Source organism: Ceratotherium simum, chromosome 5 (assembly GCF_057802395.1).
Source record: "Ceratotherium simum simum isolate JZ-2026a chromosome 5, ASM5780239v1, whole genome shotgun sequence".
Classification (NCBI taxonomy): domain Eukaryota; kingdom Metazoa; phylum Chordata; class Mammalia; order Perissodactyla; family Rhinocerotidae; genus Ceratotherium; species Ceratotherium simum.
Window position 1 is genome coordinate 42,758,811 of NC_141904.1, and position 20,734 is coordinate 42,779,544.

Sequence of the window (20,734 nt, forward strand, 5' to 3'; positions counted from 1 at the left end):
CTATCCAGTTTTTGTTCTTTTTTTCTTAACCACTTGAAGTTTTATATTGGAGGAAAATTATCCTTTTGTCTTCGATGTGAGATGCAATTTTTTTCCTATTTGTCACTTGACTTTGCTTCTAGTGTTTTTTTTAAATTATGCAGACATTTTAAATTTTGTGTTGAATGTATTCAGTGTTTTCAATGGCTGCTGAATTTTGTGTCGTTTTAGAGATGCTTTTCCCTTTCTAAGATTATGAAAGAATCCTCTCATGTTTTCTTTTATTACCTTTATGGTTTTATTTTATTTTTTGCCTTTAAGTTATTCATCCATTTTGAATTATCCTGGTGGAGTGTGGGTATGGTTATGTTGTTTATTGTTTTTATAGCATAAAAAATCAAAAAATTAAAAAGTCAGATTCCTTGAGACCCAATGTAGTCTCAAAATTTTCATGAATTATTTATGTATTTGTTCCAGTATTCCCATTTCCATCTTTTGGAGTCTCTTCTAGTTTTCCTCCATATCTGCAGTATTCTCTCCAATCTTTTTGACTCTATTTCTATTCCATTTTGGCCCTTTTTCTCATGTCTGTCCCCCTTCGCACCATGTCTCTTACTTTGTTCCACTAGTTTCTCCTCTGTCTTGTATGCCTTCCTGGCATGGTTATTATTTTCCCCGCTCCTTTCCCAAACTCTATCAATTCACGTTCTATCATTTCTTGTTACTTTGATATTTTTCTCTGTTTCTTCATTCATGGGTATGGTTATATCATTAAGTTTTTAATTTCTTAAAAAATATTTTGTCACTCTATTGCTCTGTTAAATGTCTTATAATGAGAGATCTTTATCTGCTACTTGCCTTTTTTGCTCATTTATTTTTATCTTCTACTATTTTTGTATAGTTCCTGAATTTCTTTTTTTTTATTACTCACCATCAAACGTGTTTAATTTTTCCTGAATAGCTCTTGGTGGAAGGTTCGTAGAGGTTGGGGATGTGGTCCAGGCTGGCTGGAATTTTTTGTTATGATTGGTCTATTTCATGAAAGCCAATGAACAAAGGGAGATTTTTTTTGTTTTGATTTGGCTTCTTTTTTTTGTAATGAAAAGATTGCCTTTTCTCTACTGAAGTAAATGTGTTTTCTCTGTTCGTGATTCTTTCTATATTGTTGCCATTTCTTTTTGGGAAAAACAAACAAACAAACAAAAAACTGGGTCTACACAAGCTTACTGAGCCAGCTGGTCTACATCTCCTGTTTCAAGCAAGTGTTGGCACCTCAGATTGTGTCCCTTGCCTTTGAGAAAGGGAGTTTTGCTGGTGCTTGCTGAGGCCTGCAGCTTAGGAAGCTCTATCTGCAACCTTTTATCTTCTCTTCCTCCAACCCCATTTCCTCCGTTTTAGGTGGCTTTCCATGTACATTTGGTCTCTGTAGTTTTAATTGTCTCCTGGTTTAGCTGAAATGAAATTTACATTTTGTTTTTTATCATCCTTGTTGATTTTTGGATGATTTCCAGAATGAGAAGGGGAAAATGTTGATTTTTACGCACCAAGTTCAAACTAGAAGTCAGCCTAGATTTTGTTTAAACTGCAAAAGGCCCAATAATACTTATTTTAAAAGTCAAAGAATACAGAATAGTATGAAGAAAATTTTCATAATCTCCTTTTGACCAAGTTTAAACTGCCTTCCTGAAACGTCCAATATTAACATTTGATATGTTTCCATTAATGTCTTTCTCTGTTTTTATGCATGCATATAAAAAGGTATATATAACCCACATATGTTTTATTGTATAAAAAGTTTGTGATATTCATATTGCTCAGCAGTTTTTTTCTTTTAACTGTGTATCATGAGCATCCTTCTGTATCAGTGAAAATCGACCTAACTCATTCTTTATAACAGCTACATAATACAGGGAGTGGATATACCACATTTGATTCAACCATTCACTATTGATGGGCTTTCAGATTATTTCCAGCTTTTTGCAGCTATGAATAGTGCTGTAGTAAACATTAATTTACATATCCCTTTACACTCAGATGCTCTGATTTTCCTAAGATCCCTTTCCAAAATTGGTATTGCTGGATCAAAGGTATTTCATTTGAATAAATTGTGGTCCACTTTTCAAAAAGTTGTATCAGTTCATCTTTCCACTGGCAATGAATGAAAAAGCTGATTTCCTGACATTCTTGCTACCATTGGAGTTACCAATCCTACTGTAGTTGCTAATTCAAGGGGGGAAATAATGATATCTCTGCTTTAATTCATCTTACCCTAACTATTGATGAGGTTGAACATCTTTTTCATATCCTTTGTCAATTTTTTGACTGTCTATTTTCTTGTCATTTTGTAGAGGTCCTCTTGAATATTAGGACTCCTAACAATTTTTCTTACAAGTTACACACACTTTTTCTATTTTTTTCTTTTGATTTTATTTATAATGACTTTGACTTTTGTAGCTTTGTTTATGATGTCTTTAGCTTTCTCATTTTAAATTTTTATATAGACAACTACTTTTCTTTTCCCATTTATGGATTTCCTATCTTCTTCTAGAAAATTTCCCCTATCCTAAAGTTATACAAATATTAATAAAAATTATTCTAATATTGTTATTATTAAAAAAATTTTAGGGGGCTGGCCCGGTGGCGTAGTGGTTAAGTTTGCGCATTCCACTTCAGGAGCCCAGGGTTCACTGGTTCAGATCCTGGACACGGACCCACTCATGGCTCATCAAGCCATGCTGAGGCAGCGTCCCATATAGAAGAGCTACAGCTCTACAACTATGATAGACAACTACGTACTAGGGCTTTGGGCAAAAAAAGAAAACAACAGAGAAACATTGGCGACAGATGTTAGCGCAGGGCCAATCCTCCTCCTCAAAAAAAAAAGTTTAGGTCTTTAATCCACTTTATATCTATGGAGAGATCACTACCCTGGCTCTGTGAGTGATGTTGTAGAGTGAGGATGGATTTGGAATACAAGGGAACTGGATACATTCTGCTCTACCGAGGTGAAAACCGGTGAGAGCCCCAAATCAGGCAGAAGTTGTAGGATGGAAGAAGTGGAGATGGCAGACTGAAACCATTGGAGATGGAATCTCTTAGGAATTGAGAGTGACTTCCTATAGGTGGTGAGTGAGAGGAAGGAGACTAAGCTCTTCTTGGAGATTGGATGGCCAGAGTTGCTAGTCCATAAATCAGGGGCCTCAGAGGAGAAGCATATATGGGTTCAGTTATGGACTAAGTTTGGGAACTTAAAAGAGCATCTTATATAAGTACATTACTAGTAATTTAGATTTTATGTAAATCTATGTATGTAAAAAATTATGTAAATTAATTTTAGCCTGAATCTTGCTAGTGAGTGAGCAGATGCTTGAAAAAGTATGAATTTTTTTCTATTAGGTTAGGGAAGTAAATTATAACATGATATGGAAGTTGAACAATCCTATGTCTTCAGGTATCGCATAATTTGGGTAGCTTTAAAAGTAACTTTTGAAATTGTAAAATTGGTACAATGATGTTATAGAGAACTTTGAAAATATAAGGAAAATCACTCATGAATGCTGCTGTCAAGCATCCATATTTTGTCATAACCTACCTCCTGCTTTGCTTTTTAGAGTGGATGACACAGATCACTTTTTCTTTAACGCTTGCAATAAAATGTCTCTCCCGTAATGTCTTGTGGGAGTTCAGGTGAAGAAATGTGGTGAGCACACTGCTTCTTTATGTCACGTGGCAAACCTGCGAATGGGCCCTGTCCCTTCCTCTTTTGAGAGGTTTTTGCAAGCTGAGTATGGTGAGCGTTTGTTGTGGTTCCTGTCTCAGCTGCTGTAATCAAATTTGACCAAACACAGAATTAAAACACAAATCAGTCTTGCGTGGGTTGCATAGTTTCATAAATAAGACCCCCAAACTCTTTTATAAGTGACTTTTCTGTTCTCCAGATTTTTGTGGATTGTATTGTTTACAGATGGCCTCAGGCTAAACTGTATGTTTTCATTTTTTGGCCTATTCAGATTGGAAGGATTTACCCATTTTTGCATTAGTTATACTAAAATTTCCAATTGTCTTTTGCTCATCCCTAGGTTTTCCAAGTCTTGAGATATAAATATTCTTTGGTTCTTGAAGCATAATAGGAACCTGAGTTGATATTAGTTGTTTATCAATTGATACTAATAGAGCATCCACTAGGCATTATTTCAAGCTCTTGACACAAAATGAGAATTTTTAGAGTTGATATTGTAACTTTTCTTGTGTTAGAGTCTCTTTAGCTATAAACTGATGTGAAATCAGATATAATTGAATAGTGATCAGTTTTCAGGCTATTTCTTATAACATGATAACATCAGTCCTCTCCTTGGACATTTTAGTTATTGTGGTCCTCTTGTAATGTCAAGACTCCTTATTATATTATAATCTTGAGTTATTCTTGTATAATTATTGCTGGCTTTTATTTGTGTGCAAAATAACATTTAGTTTTCATTAACAAAGTAATCTATGTTCATTGTGGGAAAATTGGTAAGCATAAATAAGCAAAAAATAAAAATAACTAAAAATTATAAGAACTCCTACCCGAAGATAACAACTGTGAACATTTTGACATATGATCAATCATTCAATTCTTTTCAATGTAATACACACAAATTTTTTAGAAAAACAAAACAATTGAGATAATTTTTATATAGTTTTTTGATCTGTAGCTTTCATTTATAAATTTGTTGTGAATGTTTTTCTGTGTTAATAATACATCATTTTTTCTGGTAGTGTAGTATCCCATCTTAGAAATATGTCATAGCAAATTTAACCAGTGTTCTATCATTAGACAGTTTAGTTGCTTAAACAATTTTGCTGTTATAAATAGCACTAAGGTGAATATCTTCATACATATCTTGATAATTTTTGTTTCATTGTTCAAACGATGTTTATTGTAGAAGAAAGGGAAAGTATATGCAAAAGCAAATGTTTTAAAATTGCATTGTATGAAATTTTACCACTTAAAGGTAACCATTGGTAATATTTCTTATGCTTATCTTTCAGTGTATTTCTAGTTTATCTATTTACATAGGATCATACTACTCATATTGTATTTTCTGTTTTTTATTGAACCATGCCATACATAGAAGAGTGCACAAATCAAAAGTGTACACTTCAGTGAAGAGTCACAAATTAAACACATCTGTGTAACCAGCACCCAGGTTTGGAAACAGCATTACCAATTCCCCAGCCTGGCCCCTTCTAGCCACTATCTTCCAGTGGTAACCACTATCTAGGCCTTCTAACAGTACAGAGTAGTTTTGCCTGATTTTGAACTTTATATAATTGGAATCATCAGTATGTACTCTTTGTGTGTAACTTATTTTGATCAATGTAATATTTATGAGATTCACTCATATTGTTATATGTAGTTGTAGTTTATCCATGCCTGTTGCTGTGTAGTATTCCACTGGGTGAATGTACCACAGTTTAGTCTTCTATTGATGGATATATGCATAGATTCCAGTTTGGGTCTATTATTAATGGTGCTGCTATGCACATTCTTGTATTAACACATGCTTTTGGTGAACTACATGCTGTATTTTTCATCTGAATTTTTTCCTTAATATGTCCTAAATGTCTTTATTTTCAATGCATTTATATGGGTACAGAATATTGCACTGTATGGCTTTACCACAATTTAACCAGTCTGACTTTTGGACTTTTGGTTTATTTTCAATATTTTTCTATGATAACACTAAGATGAACATCCTTGTACATACATACTTGCACATTTTTCCAATTTCTTGAAGAAAATTATTAGATTAAAATGGCAGGATTAATGTTTAGGCATATTTGATAATTACTGCAAGATTGCCATCTATAACATTTGCACTTATATTCCTCCTACTAGTGTATATGAGTTCCCATGTTCCCCAAGTCTTATTAAATGAAAATTACAATTTATTATAATTAGCAGTGCTTTGTTTACTAGTGATATGGAATATTTTATTAAACTATGTTTTGGACATTGATAGTTGCTAAATTGCCTTTTTTGTGAGTTTTGTAATTTTATCTTCTAGAGAATTTTATATTTTTCTTAGTATTTTTAAAGGATGCTTAATATATTGAAATAATCATCTGTCCTGTTTTACACCAGATTGTCACTTGCTTTTTAATTTATTCATCTTATTTTTTGCTATGTGAACTTTCTTATTTTATGCAGTAAAAGGTTGGGTGCTATTTTTAGGTTATCCATCAAGTTTGCATAAACTTCTACCTATTCTCGATTCCTTTATGAGAAGACCTAATATTGTAAAATGGCAGTTCTTCCCCATATTAGTTGATAAACTTCTCAATCAATACAAAATTTATTTGAAATTTTACTCCTAACTTGGTTAAATGACTTTAAAGTTTATCTGGGGACATAAATGGATAATATTTGCGAGACAGTTTTGAAAAGGAAAAATAATGAGGTGATTTGCAATACCAGGTTTTAAAGTGTGTTACTGGCATGAGATCAGCTAGTAGATCACCAGCTTGGGACAGGTCAGGACAGAAAGTCCTGAGAAAGACCCATGTGTGTCTGTGTGTCTGTCTGTCTGTCTGTCTATCCATCTATCTATCTATCTATCTATCTATCCATTGTTCATGGGCCATCTAAGTCAGATAGATTGGTTCATAAATGGTATTTGGACAGTTGACCAATCATGTAAGGTTTGTGAGCTGTCTAAGGACCATTAGTGAGTTAAAGAAACTGAAGTGATAAAAGAAACAAAAAGCAAAATGGAAAATTTATTGCAGAGATAAAAGGGCATTTGGTGGCATTCTCAGGCAGAGGTAGAGCAGGCCACCAAGAGCAATGTACCCTAGCTGAACGTTAATATCATTTCCAGGAGAGAGACTCTGGCATCCAGCCTGGGTCAAGTGACACCTCTGGTCTAATCAGCTGTGCCCCGGTGGTGTAACCCTGTCTGCTCTGGGCCATTCCTGTATAGGTAAAGGAGATGTCTCAGAGAAGGGGTCTGTCCATGGCAGGGATGACACCCTTGAAGGTGAAGGAATGGTCAGTGAGCCCTCCAGCCCAAGCACCACTTGCTCCAAAGAACAGTCACAGTGAAAATACATCTCTGATTATTTGTGGAGTTTTTTTCCTTCCCAGGCCACATTCTTTTCTCTTTTGTCCCCTCTTAGCAAGTGCCTTAAATGGGAGAGTCCTAACATTTAGATCCCTTTGTAGGAATAAGAAATTTCTTCTCAGTTCTCATCAAGATCTAGCCATGGTCAAAGAGGGAAGCCCCAGGAATATTTACTGTTTATCACTTTTAGGACTTTGGATATTCCAAGTTAATCTTTTTACTTTTCTCTCTGTATTAAGTTCATTGTCCCACACACACACACACACACACACACTCACTCACACTCACATACAAACCTCCTGTGGATTTGTATAGATCTCATTCCAGCATTTGTCCTTGGACCCTTCTGTTCTTAGTACCTTTCTAGAATGTTGCTTGTGTAGACATTGACCTTTCATGATGAACCTCCCATTATGTATGTATTTAGTATTCTTGGAATGTATATTTTTTTCCATTCGTGCTAACCAGTTTTCTATGGAAGTGTCTATATGTTTCCTCACGTTAGTTATTCTAGCCAGAAATCATATAGACAATTCTACCTTTGTTTTGGTCTTTTCGCTTTAAGGCTGCATTCTTTTGCTTTCCTTTTTAAGTCATCAGCTTCTTCTAAAGCTCATCTCACTCTGTACCTTCTAATGATAATTACATTCAAAAAACACAGTTACATCAATGCAGTAATTATATGAGAGAAGCTACTGGGATTTGCCCTCATGGGATGGGCTTTACAGCAGTATTTTCCAGAGAGTCATTTCTTTGGATGTGAAGAGGTAGCTGTTATCAAAGAAAGAAGCGTCTGCAGACAAATGCATTTGAGAAATCCAGACTGTTAAACAAAACCAAACTGGTTCTTTAGGGAAAGACTTCTTAGAGGCTCTGATAAGCTTAGATGCATTGTGCATTCCCAAGAGAGCAATACAGATGGAAGCATTTCTCAAATTTACTTCATCACAGAGCTCCCCTTTCTCAGACCGCTTGGGGGATCAGTAACCTGAGAAACACACGTTTGGGAAATGGTAATATAATTAAATCTTGAAGTTGTATTAATTTTCTCATTACTAAATTTTAAAATGTGTTCTCTCTGCTACCATCTTAGTTAGCTATAAACCAGAGAAATCCAGGGGCAGGAGCACTGGTCTGAAAGGCAGGACATCTGAACTGGCTTTTTGTCTGGGAAACCTCTGCCTTCTCCTGGGCTTGCCTTCTCTCATCTTTAAACAAAAGGGTCATACCTAAGTGACATCTGACTCATGGACAATGAGGCTTCTCCAGCTCTAAGATGCTATTTCTCTTGTTGCACAGGGAATCTAATTGTGTTTATTGCAGAAAAAGGAAGAAGTTTTACCATTAAAAGATTTTCTCATTATTCTCTGTCTTATCCATGTAGAGATACTTTATTTATTTTTTTGTTTATTTATTTACAGAAACCATTTATCCCTCTTGAGTCCTGATTATTCTTTTTAAATTTGATATGATCAAAGCTGCCACTTCTGTCTTTTACTAACTAGACATCTTAGAATCTCATTGAGAATTCTCGGAAACCGAAAGGCAGTTTCGGTGAAAGTGAAGTGAAGCGGACAGATGTGTCACCTTCTGGGAAACCCTGAAGTACCATTATCACCTTTAATAGGGTGTTTTAAAGGAAGAAGTCAGTCTGCATTTTCCCTGTGCCCTCTAATCTGTTTCTTCTTGCTCACCATGAGACTACAAGATGGCAGCTTATGAAGCTTCTTTCTTCCCTTTGCAGCCAAAGGGTGGAGTCTTACTTCTAATACTTCTACCAACCAGCAGGCTCACTAGCTTCTCCCCAACCCCCAACTCCAACATCACTTGGGCAAAGTGGACCAAAGATTTACTTTTTTTTTTTTTGGTGAGGAAGATCAGCCCTGAGCTAACATCCATACTAATCCTCCGCTTTTTTCCACTGAGAAAGACCGGCTCTGAGCTAACATCTATTGCCAATCCTCCTCCTTTTTTTTCCCCAAAGCCCCAGTAGATAGTTGTATGTGATAGTTGCACATCCTTCTAGTTGCTGTATGTGGGACGCGGCCCAGCGTGGTTGGAAAATTGGCGCGTCGGTGCGCACCCGGGATCTGAACCCAGGCCACCAGTAGTGGAGCACGCTCACTTAACCGCTAAGCCATGGAGCCGGCCCCCAAAGATTTACTTTTGACAAACAGCATTACTGGTGTTAAAAAATCTTTTTGTTTTTTAAATAGTTGGAATTCCTGTTGTGATTTGTTTGTTAAATCTTGAGATTAGTTTGCATCATACAGTCATGAGATTTTAAATCATTTAGCAAAAGACTTCTAAGGACTGAAACTGTTCTGTTCTCTGCATTTATTGCCATTATTTGGAGACTAACAGGCTTCATCTGAATAGCAACCAAGTAATGGGATCTCCTGTTCTTAGCTGCCACATGCTGGGAAGAGAGGGCAGGGAACTCTGGCCCTCAAGTTTCAAAACCTGAGGTCTAGAGTTTCCGTGTCCATCTGACAGGAAGACGGGTGCATGGAGTAAAGGTGTGGACTCTGAGCCAGACCAAGAGACAGTCAGACACTAGCTGTCATTTGTCACTAATCTTAGAACATGTAACTATGAGCCTGCATTTTCTCATTTTGTCATCTGTAAGTGGTGGCAATGGTAGTGACTGTCTATAGGATTTTGTGGGAGTTAAGAATATTAAATGTAATATATATATATGTAGTGTATATATATATACATGAAATGCTAAAGCATCTGGAACATTGTAGGTATTCAATCAATGATAGATTTGTCAAAGTCATTATCATTATTTTTTATTGTAATTCTCAGCATATTCCTTGAACAATTTTTCAGATATTTGCTTTAATTATTGTGTATTCATTATGATTCATAATGTCAAATATTTGCTTTAATTATAATGAAATTAGATTATTTTTTAGTGTTAGGTTTATTTTACTTTCTATGCTGATAAAAGGTACCTTATAAACAAGTGTGTTTAACTTGAACCTTTTAATAAGCAGCAGCAGCAGCAGCAGCACTGTCTCTCCAGTGAGACAGAACATTACTGACAGCTTTGAAGCCCCTATGTGATTATCCCCTCTCAAATCCTCTCCCCCTCAGAGGTCCCATTTTGCTCTTTATACTTTCACCACATTTATCCCTAAAAAATATATATTCTTGGGCTTTCTATGTTTTTGAACTTTATATAAAAGGAGCCATACTGTATGCATGTTGTACATGTGTATACATGTGGAAAACTTCTCTGTCTCAACATTATGTTTTTAAGATTCATCCACGATGATGAATATACCTACAATATGCACTTTTTCACTGCAGTAGAGTATGCCATTGTATGAAACAAGTATACACTATTTGTTTATCTTTCCTCCTGTTTATGGATGTTTGGGGTAGTTTTCAGGTTTTATTTATTTTGTTTTATTTTATTTTTTGCCATTTTTGAGTGACTGCTAATAATATTCTTCTGTTAGGTTGAACTATGTGAAATAGGCATTTTTATAGGTACAAACTTAGAAATTTCATATGATTCAACCCGATTCGGATCTCTTGTTGCGTATTTGCAAGACTACATCAGAGGAATATACCTAGATGTGGCAGAAATGCTAGTTCATACGATAAATGCATCTTCAACTTTGAAAATGATACCTAATTATGTTACAAAGAGATTGCACCAATTTGTACTCACTATATGAAATTTGCCATTGTCCCACCTCCTGTCAACACTTGATAAAGACCTTTTATTTTGGTGGGTGTGAAATGTGGTTTTAATTTGCGGTTCCCTGACTACCAATGAAATCAAGCATCTTTTCCTATGTGTTATTTGCCATTTCTGTTTGTTCTTCTGTATAGAAATGTGGAGGTGACTTTGGAACTTGTTAGTGGGTAGCGCTAGAAGAGTTTTGAGGCTGGAAGACTTAGGCATGTTAGAAAAAGCCTAAGTCACCTCAGAGACCGTTGGTAGAAATATGAATGTGAAGATACTTCTAGTGAGGTTTCAGATGGAAATGAGGAACCCGTTATTGGAAACTGGAGGAAAGGTGATCCTTGTTATAAAGTGGCAGACAATATGGCCGAATTGTGTTCTAGTGTTTTGTGGAAAGTAGAACATATAAGAGATGAACTTGGATATTTAGCTGAGGAGATTTCTAAGCAAAATGTTGAAGGCATGGCCTGGTTTCTCCTTGCTGCTTATAGTAAACTGTGAGAACAGAGAGATAAATTGAAGAAGGAATTGTTAGGCAAAAAGAACCAGAACTTGAAGATTTGGAAAATTCTCAGTCCATCCATACTGCAAAAAATGAGAAAGCATGTCTATAGAGAACATCAGGGGTGTGGCTGGACAATGCTTTGCTAAAGAGATTATGAGTTTGACGTGAATTTTGGGGGGCCAAATGGTTAAGTGTTATGAGCTGAATTGTGTCACCCCAAAATTCATAACCCCAGTTATTGTTGAAATTGTTGAAGTCCTAACCCCAGTACCTCAGACTGTGACTGTATTTAGAGACAGGATATTTAAACAGGCAATTAAGTTGAAATGAGGTTATTAGGGTACTGGCATTCTTACAAGAAGAAATTTAGACACAGACCTGTACAGAGGGAAGACCCTATGAAGACACAGGGAAAAGACAGCCATCTGTAAGCCAAGGAGAGGCTTCAGAAGAAACCAACTCTGCTGACATCTTGGTCTCAGACTTTTAGCTTTCAGAACTGTGAAAAGATTGATTTCTGTTGTTTAAGCCTCCTAGCCTGTGGTTCTCTGTTATAGCAGCCCTAGCAAACTAATACAACTACCTATATGCCAATACCACTCTCTCCTGATTAATGTAGCTTTATAAAAAGACATTCAGTATTGAGTAGAGGTAGCGAAAGTGAACATTCTTGCCTTTGCCCTGATCTTTAGGGGAAAGCATTCTGTCTTTCATCATTGATTATGATGTTAGTTGCAGGGTTTTGTTGTTTTTATTTTTTTTATATACTCTTTATATAATTAAGGAAGTTTCCTTCTAGTCTTAGTTTGCAGAGGGTTTCTATTATGAATGGGTATTGAATTTTGTCAAATGCTTTTTCTGCATCTATTGAAATGATCATAGATCATTCATAGGGATTTTTCCCTTTTATTCTGCTAATGTGGTGAATTACAGTGATTGATTTTTGAATGTTGAACCAACCTTCCATTGCTTGGATAAAACCCACTTGATCATTGTATATAATCCTTTTGAAATCTTGCTGGATTGGTTCCACTAATATTTTGTTGAGGATGTTTGCATTCATGTTTATGATGGCCTTCAGTTCTGGTTAGTTTTCTGGAATTACTTATTTGATTTCATCCTTGAGTGCAGCCATTCATTAAAAATGATCTTTAAAAATACAACTTCCCATAATTTTTAGGTATACACTGCTTTAGGAGGTGTTTCTTTGAAATATTATCTTTTCTACTGCTAAGAAAATGGCTAAATAAGATATTTTACTATATTTTTTTCCTTTTGCAGAAGAGAGTTTATTGATTTCTGGTTTATATTTCTTAGTCATGTAATGAAAACCTCAAGGGATATAGTATATATAAGATATTTTTAAAAAGCATTATACTTTATTTTATTTTATAATTACATATAGTATTTAGAATTTAAAACTTTAGACCACAGAAATTTAGAATTTTTGGATATTGTCTTTTGGGGTTTTGTGGAAATCCACACTAGGTCTCATGTATGCTCCATTTTGTTGAAAAGAATAATTTATTTATTCTTTTCTAATTTAAGAGTTGAGATGAATGAAACTGGCAGATGATCAATTACCTTCTCTTTTTCTCTATAGCCTTGCTGAAGTCACCTGTAAATGTTTGCTGAGTATGAGACCAGAGCAAGATACTACCTTATATAAACGCTGTATTTAATTCTGTTTTAATAACAAAATTGGTTGATTTTGTCCGTCTAGAGCTTTTATTTTGCCCTCAATTTGTGGTCTCTCCTTTGATTTCTCAGGTCTTGTTTTATCGTCTGTGTTTGGTATTAAATCATGGGGAGGAAGCTGGACCTGTCTGGTCTGACCGATGATGAAACAGAGCATGTTCTCCAGGTGGTTCAGCGAGACTTCAATCTTCGAAAAAAAGAGGAAGAACGACTAAGGTGAGATGCTTCTATTGGCCTCCGGGGTACAGTGAACCATGTATGGACAAGTGAAACAGGTTTCCCAAGAGTGTTCCTTGCTGCTGGCCCTGAGTTTGGAAGTCTTTATGTCATGTAAACACACGCTTAGGTTTATATGAAGAATGCTCTGCCCTTTGTAGAAAGGCTTGCCAGCTTCAACGCTGAGCATCACAATGTCAGTCCAGAAATGTGACTGTTCACACTCCTAATCAAGGTTTTGTTTGGGCTGCTTACCCTGTAAATTATTAGCTGTAGAATGAGTGGAGTTTGTGATGACAATGGCTGTTTTGAGCTTGCTTCTGGCTTTAGTTTTCCTGTTGGCAGGTACTATTGAAGAATGACCACAGTGTTATGAAACAAATCTTTGGAGAATTAGATTCATACCTATAAAATCTTCTGTTAGAACTCTCAGCTACCATGGTACAGGAAAAGAGCTCTGAAGACCTGGTACAAGGAACATGACCATCAGATTGGGATGGGGTCACCTGGCCCAGCACCACCCTCCTCATTTGATAGAGGAGGAAACTGAGACCCAGAGAGGGGGTCTTTGGACTCCTCTGCAGTTGATATTTCCTCATGGAATGTTCTTGGAAGTGCTGTTGCTGCTTAGTTGGGCAGAGTGAAGAAGTCAGAGTGATAGATATGAGGTCATGTGTTGGGCCTAGTGTGTTAGAACCAGATGGCAAGTCATCATTAGCTCCCCTCATCCATAAATCTCTTATCTCTTAGGATTCCATAGGTCTATCATGACACTGTCTTCTTCCTTAGCCACTGAGCTCAAAACCTCACTCTTTATAATTCCTCTCCTGACTTGGTACCCACACAGGACAGGGGCAGGCCCTATTAATTCTCCCTCCTCAACATCTTTCCCCCTCCCTCATCCCAGTCCAGCTTTCATCGCTTTTCATCCCAGTCATTGCAGCAATCTGCTTTATGCCTCCGCTCTCTGCCTTTACTCCTCCAAATAGCCTGCCAATGCCAGGGTTGTACCACATCTCAGCTCTAATCATGCCCTTTCCCACTCTGCTTAAAATTGATATGGGTTACTTTCCTTTTCCCTTGGGGTACCTCAGACTTTCTATTTCTTTACAACATTACCTCCCTTACTAGGTTATAAGCACCCTAGTGTAATCATCTTTATTTCCCCTATGTTTTTTTTCTCCCATACTGTATATATTCAATATGTCCTTGTTATATGGAAGACAAGAAATCTTTTAATTAAATAATCAGTTGATTTAAAAATCATGTGCCAGGCACTATTCTAGCTGTTGGGTATATAACAGTGAGCAAAACAAGCCTTTGCCCTGTGGAGTTTATATATTCCAGAGCTGTGCGACCGGTACTATAGCCAGTATGTGTGGCTGCTGAGCACCTGAAATGTGCTGAGTCTAATTGAGATGCTCGGTAAGTGTAAAACACCCACCAGATTTCAAAAATTTAGTAAAAAAAAAATGTAAAAATATCTCCTTAATAATTTTTATATTGATTACATTTTTGGAATGCCAATGTTTTGGATATACAAGGTTCAAGACAAAACATTAAAATTAATTTTCCCTATTTCTTTTTACTTTTTTTTAGTATGGCTACTAGGAAATTTAAAATTCCATATATGTCTCACATTATATTTCTATTGGATAGTGCTGTTCTAGATGGGGGAATGAGAGAGGAAGTGAACAAATAAAAATATATTTATATGCATTAGGTAGTAGTGAGAGCCGTGAAGAAAAATGAAGTGGGGAAAGAAGGCAGAGACTGATCTGGGGTGGGCAGGGTGTGATTTTTTTCCATGGGCTGCTCAGGGAAGACCTCCTGGTGAGATCTGGGCAGATACTTGAAGGAAGTGAGAGAGGGAGCTGTCCTGCTGTCGGGGTAACATCAAACAAGGCAGAGGGAAAATCAAATGTCAAATTTCTGATTGAAGGACATGCCTTACTTGTTTCCAGAGGAGCTAGGAGTGAGTGAGCCAGTGGAGGAGGGCGTAGTGGTAGAATGAAGTCCAAGCAGTAGCCGGAGCCCAAATGACACAGTAGTAAATCTGTGGTAAAGCCCTTGAGATAGTTTTTAGATATCCAAGCAGAGATGTCAAGTTGGCATTTGTATATACGCATCTAGAGTTCAAGTGGGAAATCCAAGCTGGAGGTAAAAATTTCGTAATGGAAAGGGTCACCTAAAGGGCAGGAGTCCAGTCAAAACTAAGACCTACTTGAAATTTGTAGCCAATAATTAACACTGAGACCAGTTTCAGCTTGGTAGTGTATGTTTCTCCTGCATCGTTTCCCTTCTCTCCTCTAAAGGACCATGGGCAAGAACATGTCTTAATCAGTTTTGTTCCCCAGGCTCTGGGCACAGGACCTGGCACATAAGAGACATGCCCTAAATATTTGTGGAATGGATGGATACATGTAGATTGTCTGTCAATCCATACAGCCAACTTTATGTGTGGCTTTGAAGAATCAGTCTTAATATTTTCTAGGAATCATAAAGACCATCTGTGTATCATGCTTCATCTCTTGGGAACTCAAATATGGGTAAGCCAAGATCTTGTTTAGTGTCCTCTTATGATTGTGGAGACAGGTGCCAGTCTAGTGGAAGAGGAGCCTTCCGGCTTGGTTTGAGAAGGAGAGTTTCAAAGGCAGTGCAGTTGCGACTGCAGTAGACTTGACAAGGTAGGTGCCTTCTTTCTGGTGAGGACGTGTGGTCTTAGTGGACAGCAGTCAATGGCCCTACTGCAGGTCTGTGCAAATGCATGGTCATGGGAGCCTGCGCCTGCTGGGGAAAGAATTATCAATGATGCTTGAAGCCATCAGTGGCCAAAGAGGTTGACAAAGCACCTCACGGTCCTAGGATTGGATGGTTTTTCTCTGAAGACAACTGTCATTATTGTCCTTCTGCCCATGGCCGTGCCTCGGTGGGTGCCTGGCAAACGAGTGTGACACTCTGAATGATTTTGGCAAAGAACCTTACTTAGTAGTGGAGAAAAAGAGGTTGAGACAATGCCACCTAACCATTGAAATTGTCAAACATTTGCCTCATTTTTTTGTATTTCTTGGATTTAAGGTATATGGAAGAGTCTAGGAAGCTGTGTTATAGAAAGTATTTTTGAATTCTTTAATATTTGCTTTAGTGAGCATAAGACTCAGAATGGAAGATTTTTATTTTAAAGTTTTAAATTAAATTATGTTTCTTTTCTCCCAACCAGCTGTTCTTTATTCCCTAGTTTCTCTGCTTAGGTTTTGTGAGGGTAGGTCTCGGGTTGGAGCTTATACAGTGTTTCTAAGGATCTGTTCTTCAGTGTTGACGTAAAGTGCAGTAAATAGGTGGTGGAAGTGTGAATTAATGTCCTCAGAACATATCATGGTAAGGTAAAGAGAGATAGTGGGCTGAAGAATTCAGCGCAGTTAGCTCATTGGAATGAATTCACGGAAAGAGAACTAAAAGGCGTTAAGTAGTCCCTGTGACCTGGCACTGCCCTGGGCACTCTGCACACTTCATCTTATTCATTCCTCACAGGAGCCCCTATAAGGAGGATCCCCATTTTACACAGAGCACCTAGCACAGAGAGGTTACAAAGCATGCTCAGAATCACACAGTTAATTGGGATAGAGCCAGGATTCTGTATCCCAAATTCTCTCAGTTATACAGAGTGGATTACACCTTTTCAAAACATTTTGTTTCCTCCCCCTCTTCTTTCCTTTCTTCCTTCTATCCTTGTTCCTTCTTCCCTTCCTTTCCTCTTTCCTTTTTTGTAGTTAGGACTTTGTTAAAAGAGAGACAGCCAGAAGTGTTGAAGAGAGCCTGGTTTTAGAGTTTGAAAATGTGAGTTCGGGTCTTAGCATGAGCCCCAAACTTTGGAGAATCCTTGATCCTTCAGCATAACTTCTTCCTCTGTAAAATGGGACTAAGGTTGCCTGCCCTATCTATTCCATTTTGCTGTTGTAAATTTTGAAATAAACGATGTATTTATAAGTGCTTTATAAGTTAAAGATACATGAGGATAGATGGTAGTAATTGACATAGACAGGGGAAAATGTTGACCTGTAGCTGGCAGCACCATGGTTTGGGGAAGCCTTCCAAGATTGAGAGCTAAGGCAGGCACCCTCATGAGCCGGAGTGATGGGCATGTAGGAGGATGAGCAGTTTGTGCCTGCAGCCAGGCCTGAGTTCAGGCCTGTAGAGTGTGCCATGGAGAATGAGAGCCCACGTCTTCTGGATGGCTCTATCAGGACATCCTACAGGTACCTCAATTCTCCATGCTCAGACAGTGCCCTCTCCCAAGGCACCAGGAGGTGGGGAGTTGCAGGCACTGGCCTGACTTTGCAGACCTACTGGCTCGCTGGCTTTCAGCAGAGGGAGAGGCCGGCATCTGCAGGGCCTTTGGGATCTCACAGACACACCTGGAAGATCCCACGTAATTTAGTGTGTTCTGGATAGACTTTTTTTAAAATAATGTCACATTTTAAGTGAAAAGAATGGCTATTCCCTCAGCCCATTACAGGTTAGGCTACCTATGGGTTGTTGGGAAGTGACATTTAACAAACATTTACTGGGTGCCTACTATGTGCTGACACTGTGGTAGGGTACTGAGTATAGAAGATCAACGAAACAATTACAGAGCCTGCCCTGTCTGGGAAATAGAAGGAAAAAGGCAAATATTAAGCAAATAATTCTACAAATAGATATGTAACTTCAATTGTGAAAAATTCTCTGAAGGAAAATTGCCGAATGCTTTGTCAAAGTAACAACAGAAGAACTGGTTAGATGTAGGGGGCCATAGAAGACATTCCCAGGAAACTGACATTCCTGCTGAGTCCTGAAGGCTGATCTCGAATGAGCCAGGTCAAAAGGTGGATGGATATTTTGGGGGCAGCTTTGGTGTGTGTGCTCAGGCTCACATTCTGCACAGCACCTGCCTCCCCCACTGTGGGCACTAGGATGGTGTAGCTGAGCATACATATACCAAACTGGCTTCAAAATGCATCTGCTGGCATATAGAAAGTGCTCTGGTCACAAAAATGGAATTAGGTACAAGAGTATGGAACATATAAAGAGGTGACGGGGCTTCTAAGCTGTTGCTGGGAGCATTACAGAATCTGCTCCCTGAACCAAGCTGAACCAAGTGGCTGAAGATTGGATGCGTCTCTGTCTCTGGTTCCCTAGGGACTCTGCGGGAGGTGGGAGAGAGGCTCTCTTACTGACAGTGCACACATATGCAGTAAAGTCATCATAAGATCTTCAGATTAGCTGTGTATCTGCGTGTGCTGTTGTGGATCTTGGTCTCCAAATTGATGTATGCAAGATATATAGCGTTTCTTTATTTTCTTTAAATGAACTCAGATTCAACTCCAAGCCCATCTGGACGGGCTGGTGGAGAACTCAGTCATTTTTGGGGTTCCCTGTCCCGCTGATTCTGCAAAGATCCTGGGTTTGTGTGCGGTTCTAAGGTATTGGGAAAGTATCTCCAGTTACCTGTCCACATGGGGTTTCTCTTTGATGACCATTATCCAAGGCCACAGGGTCCTGTTAGTTGGGCCACTCTGCTGCTGCTTCCCATGCAGATGTCCCCCTGTGGTGGGCTACCTCCCCACTGGGCTGCCTTGAGCAGTAGAGAGGTCTTTGCCACACAAGGCCTACTAACCTGTGGTCTCTTCCTGATCTGACGGAAATCTCTCTTTGCCGCAGATTGCTGCCCCCAGTAGCAGTACTCCCCTCTTGGCTCTCCTCTGAGCCCCCAAGTAACATGAGTGAGTGAGTTTAGAATTTATAAAAGATGTGAGGAGCCCTTGATTTCCAACAACTTGTTTCCTGCCCTGCAGAATCCCCAAAGTACAGAATTAACAAACACAATATGTATAAATTTGGGGGGCTTTATGTGAGTACTGACACCTTAACATTGGCAAGTGACCTTGTTTTCCATGCCCGAGGTGTCTGCACTTGACTATGGCCTCAGTTATAAGAGAGCCCTTAACGACTGTCCTCTCCAGATGTCCAGTGAAATTGTTCTCCTTGGGCCAGCCTAGTCATGAAGAACATGGAATCAGTCTTGGTTTTCCATTTTCAAACCAATCATCATTCTTGTATTTTTTGTATGTAATTACTTTTTTCTTTTTAAAGATAAAATTTACATAGGGTTAAACGCACATATCTTATGTGTACAGTTGAATTTTGACAAATATATACACATGTGTAACCAACACTCCAATCAAGATATAGAACATTTCCGTCATCTCCAAAAGTTCCCTGCCGCGGTCAGCTCCCACTCCTCAGAGGCAGCGACTGTTTTAATTTCTATCACATGGTAGATAATCTTTAGTATCTGGCTTTTCTCACTCAGCATTATGCCTTTGAGATTCATTCATGTTGTTGCAGGCATCCATAGTTTGTTCCTTTATGTTGCTGAGTAGTACTCCGTGGTATATTCCATCGAGTTTGTTTGTTTATCCATTCTCCTGTTGATAATTGGGTTGTTTCCAGTTTTTAGTTGTTACAAATAAAGCTGCATAAACATTTTTGTACAAGTCTTTGTGTGGACTATGTTTTCATTTCTCTTGAGCAGATACTTAGAAGTAGAATTGCTGGATCTTGAGGAGATACACAAAAGTGGAGAGTACAAAAAGTTGCCGTGTATCCACACTCAGTGATAGCTACTATCAACATTCTACTGTCAATTGCAGACATTGTGTTGTTTTATCTCTAAGTACTTCATTATGCATCGCAGAAAAAGGCATTTTCTTACATAGCGTAATGCATTTTAACAGCTAACAAAACTAAAATACTCCTTACTATCATCTAATATTCAGCAAATTTATCCAACTGTCTTTTTAAAAAAGTCTTTTTACAGTAAGTGTGTTGAAATTCAAACAAGGTCCACTCGTTAATTTGGTTGTGTTGAATCTAAAGTCTCTTAATTTTGTCATAACTCTTGACTTAAATCAGAAGGCAAGAGTGGTGTGGGGTGTCTGTGGGAATAGTTGTACTTTTAATTGGTTGCTGTTGTGGTTAGGTGGAGGGAAAGGCGGAGCTTAGTTTTGTTGTAATTTTCCTCCCCTGTAAGAAGGTCCTTTTTTACAATTTGTTCCATTGGGTCTCCCTCCAAATTCTGCTATTTTAAAAAAGTTTTAGGGCCAGCCTTGCTGGCCTAGTGGTTAAACTTGGCACTCTCCACTTCAGCGGCCTGGGTTTGGTTCCCACCCAAACCTACACTGCTTGTGTATCAGTGGCCATGCTGTGACGGTGGTTCACATACAAAATAGAGGGAGGTTGGCAACAGTTGTTAGCTCAGGGCGAATCTTCCTCAGCAAAACAAAAAAAAAGTTTTATCCATAACTAAGTGTTCCTTTTATTTCCCAAAACCATGTATTTAGATTGGATGTGATATTTTAAGATATGCAGAAGGAACAGCACGATTGTCATGGCAGGTGAGTGGAGAAGTGTTGCAGCCGCCGTTCTTTCCAGGACTTCCAGTGTGTAGGTAGAAAAGTCCTGTCCCCCACTCCCACCACAGCTCAT

At 38.1% G+C, this 20,734-nt stretch overlaps 1 protein-coding gene across 4 annotated transcripts in view; it reads left to right on the plus strand.

The window, feature by feature from the left end:
- The window catches only part of MYRIP (myosin VIIA and Rab interacting protein), a 353,398-nt gene that overhangs the window by 45,094 nt on the left and 287,570 nt on the right, over positions 1–20,734 (plus strand). For all 4 annotated transcript variants that reach the window (XM_004419542.3, XM_087430764.1, XM_087430763.1 and 1 more), the window contains exon 2: positions 13,064–13,207. In XM_004419542.3, the coding sequence (XP_004419599.2) occupies positions 13,098–13,207 (110 nt within the window). In that variant the 5' untranslated portion in view covers positions 13,064–13,097. The remainder of the gene's footprint in view (positions 1–13,063; positions 13,208–20,734) is intronic.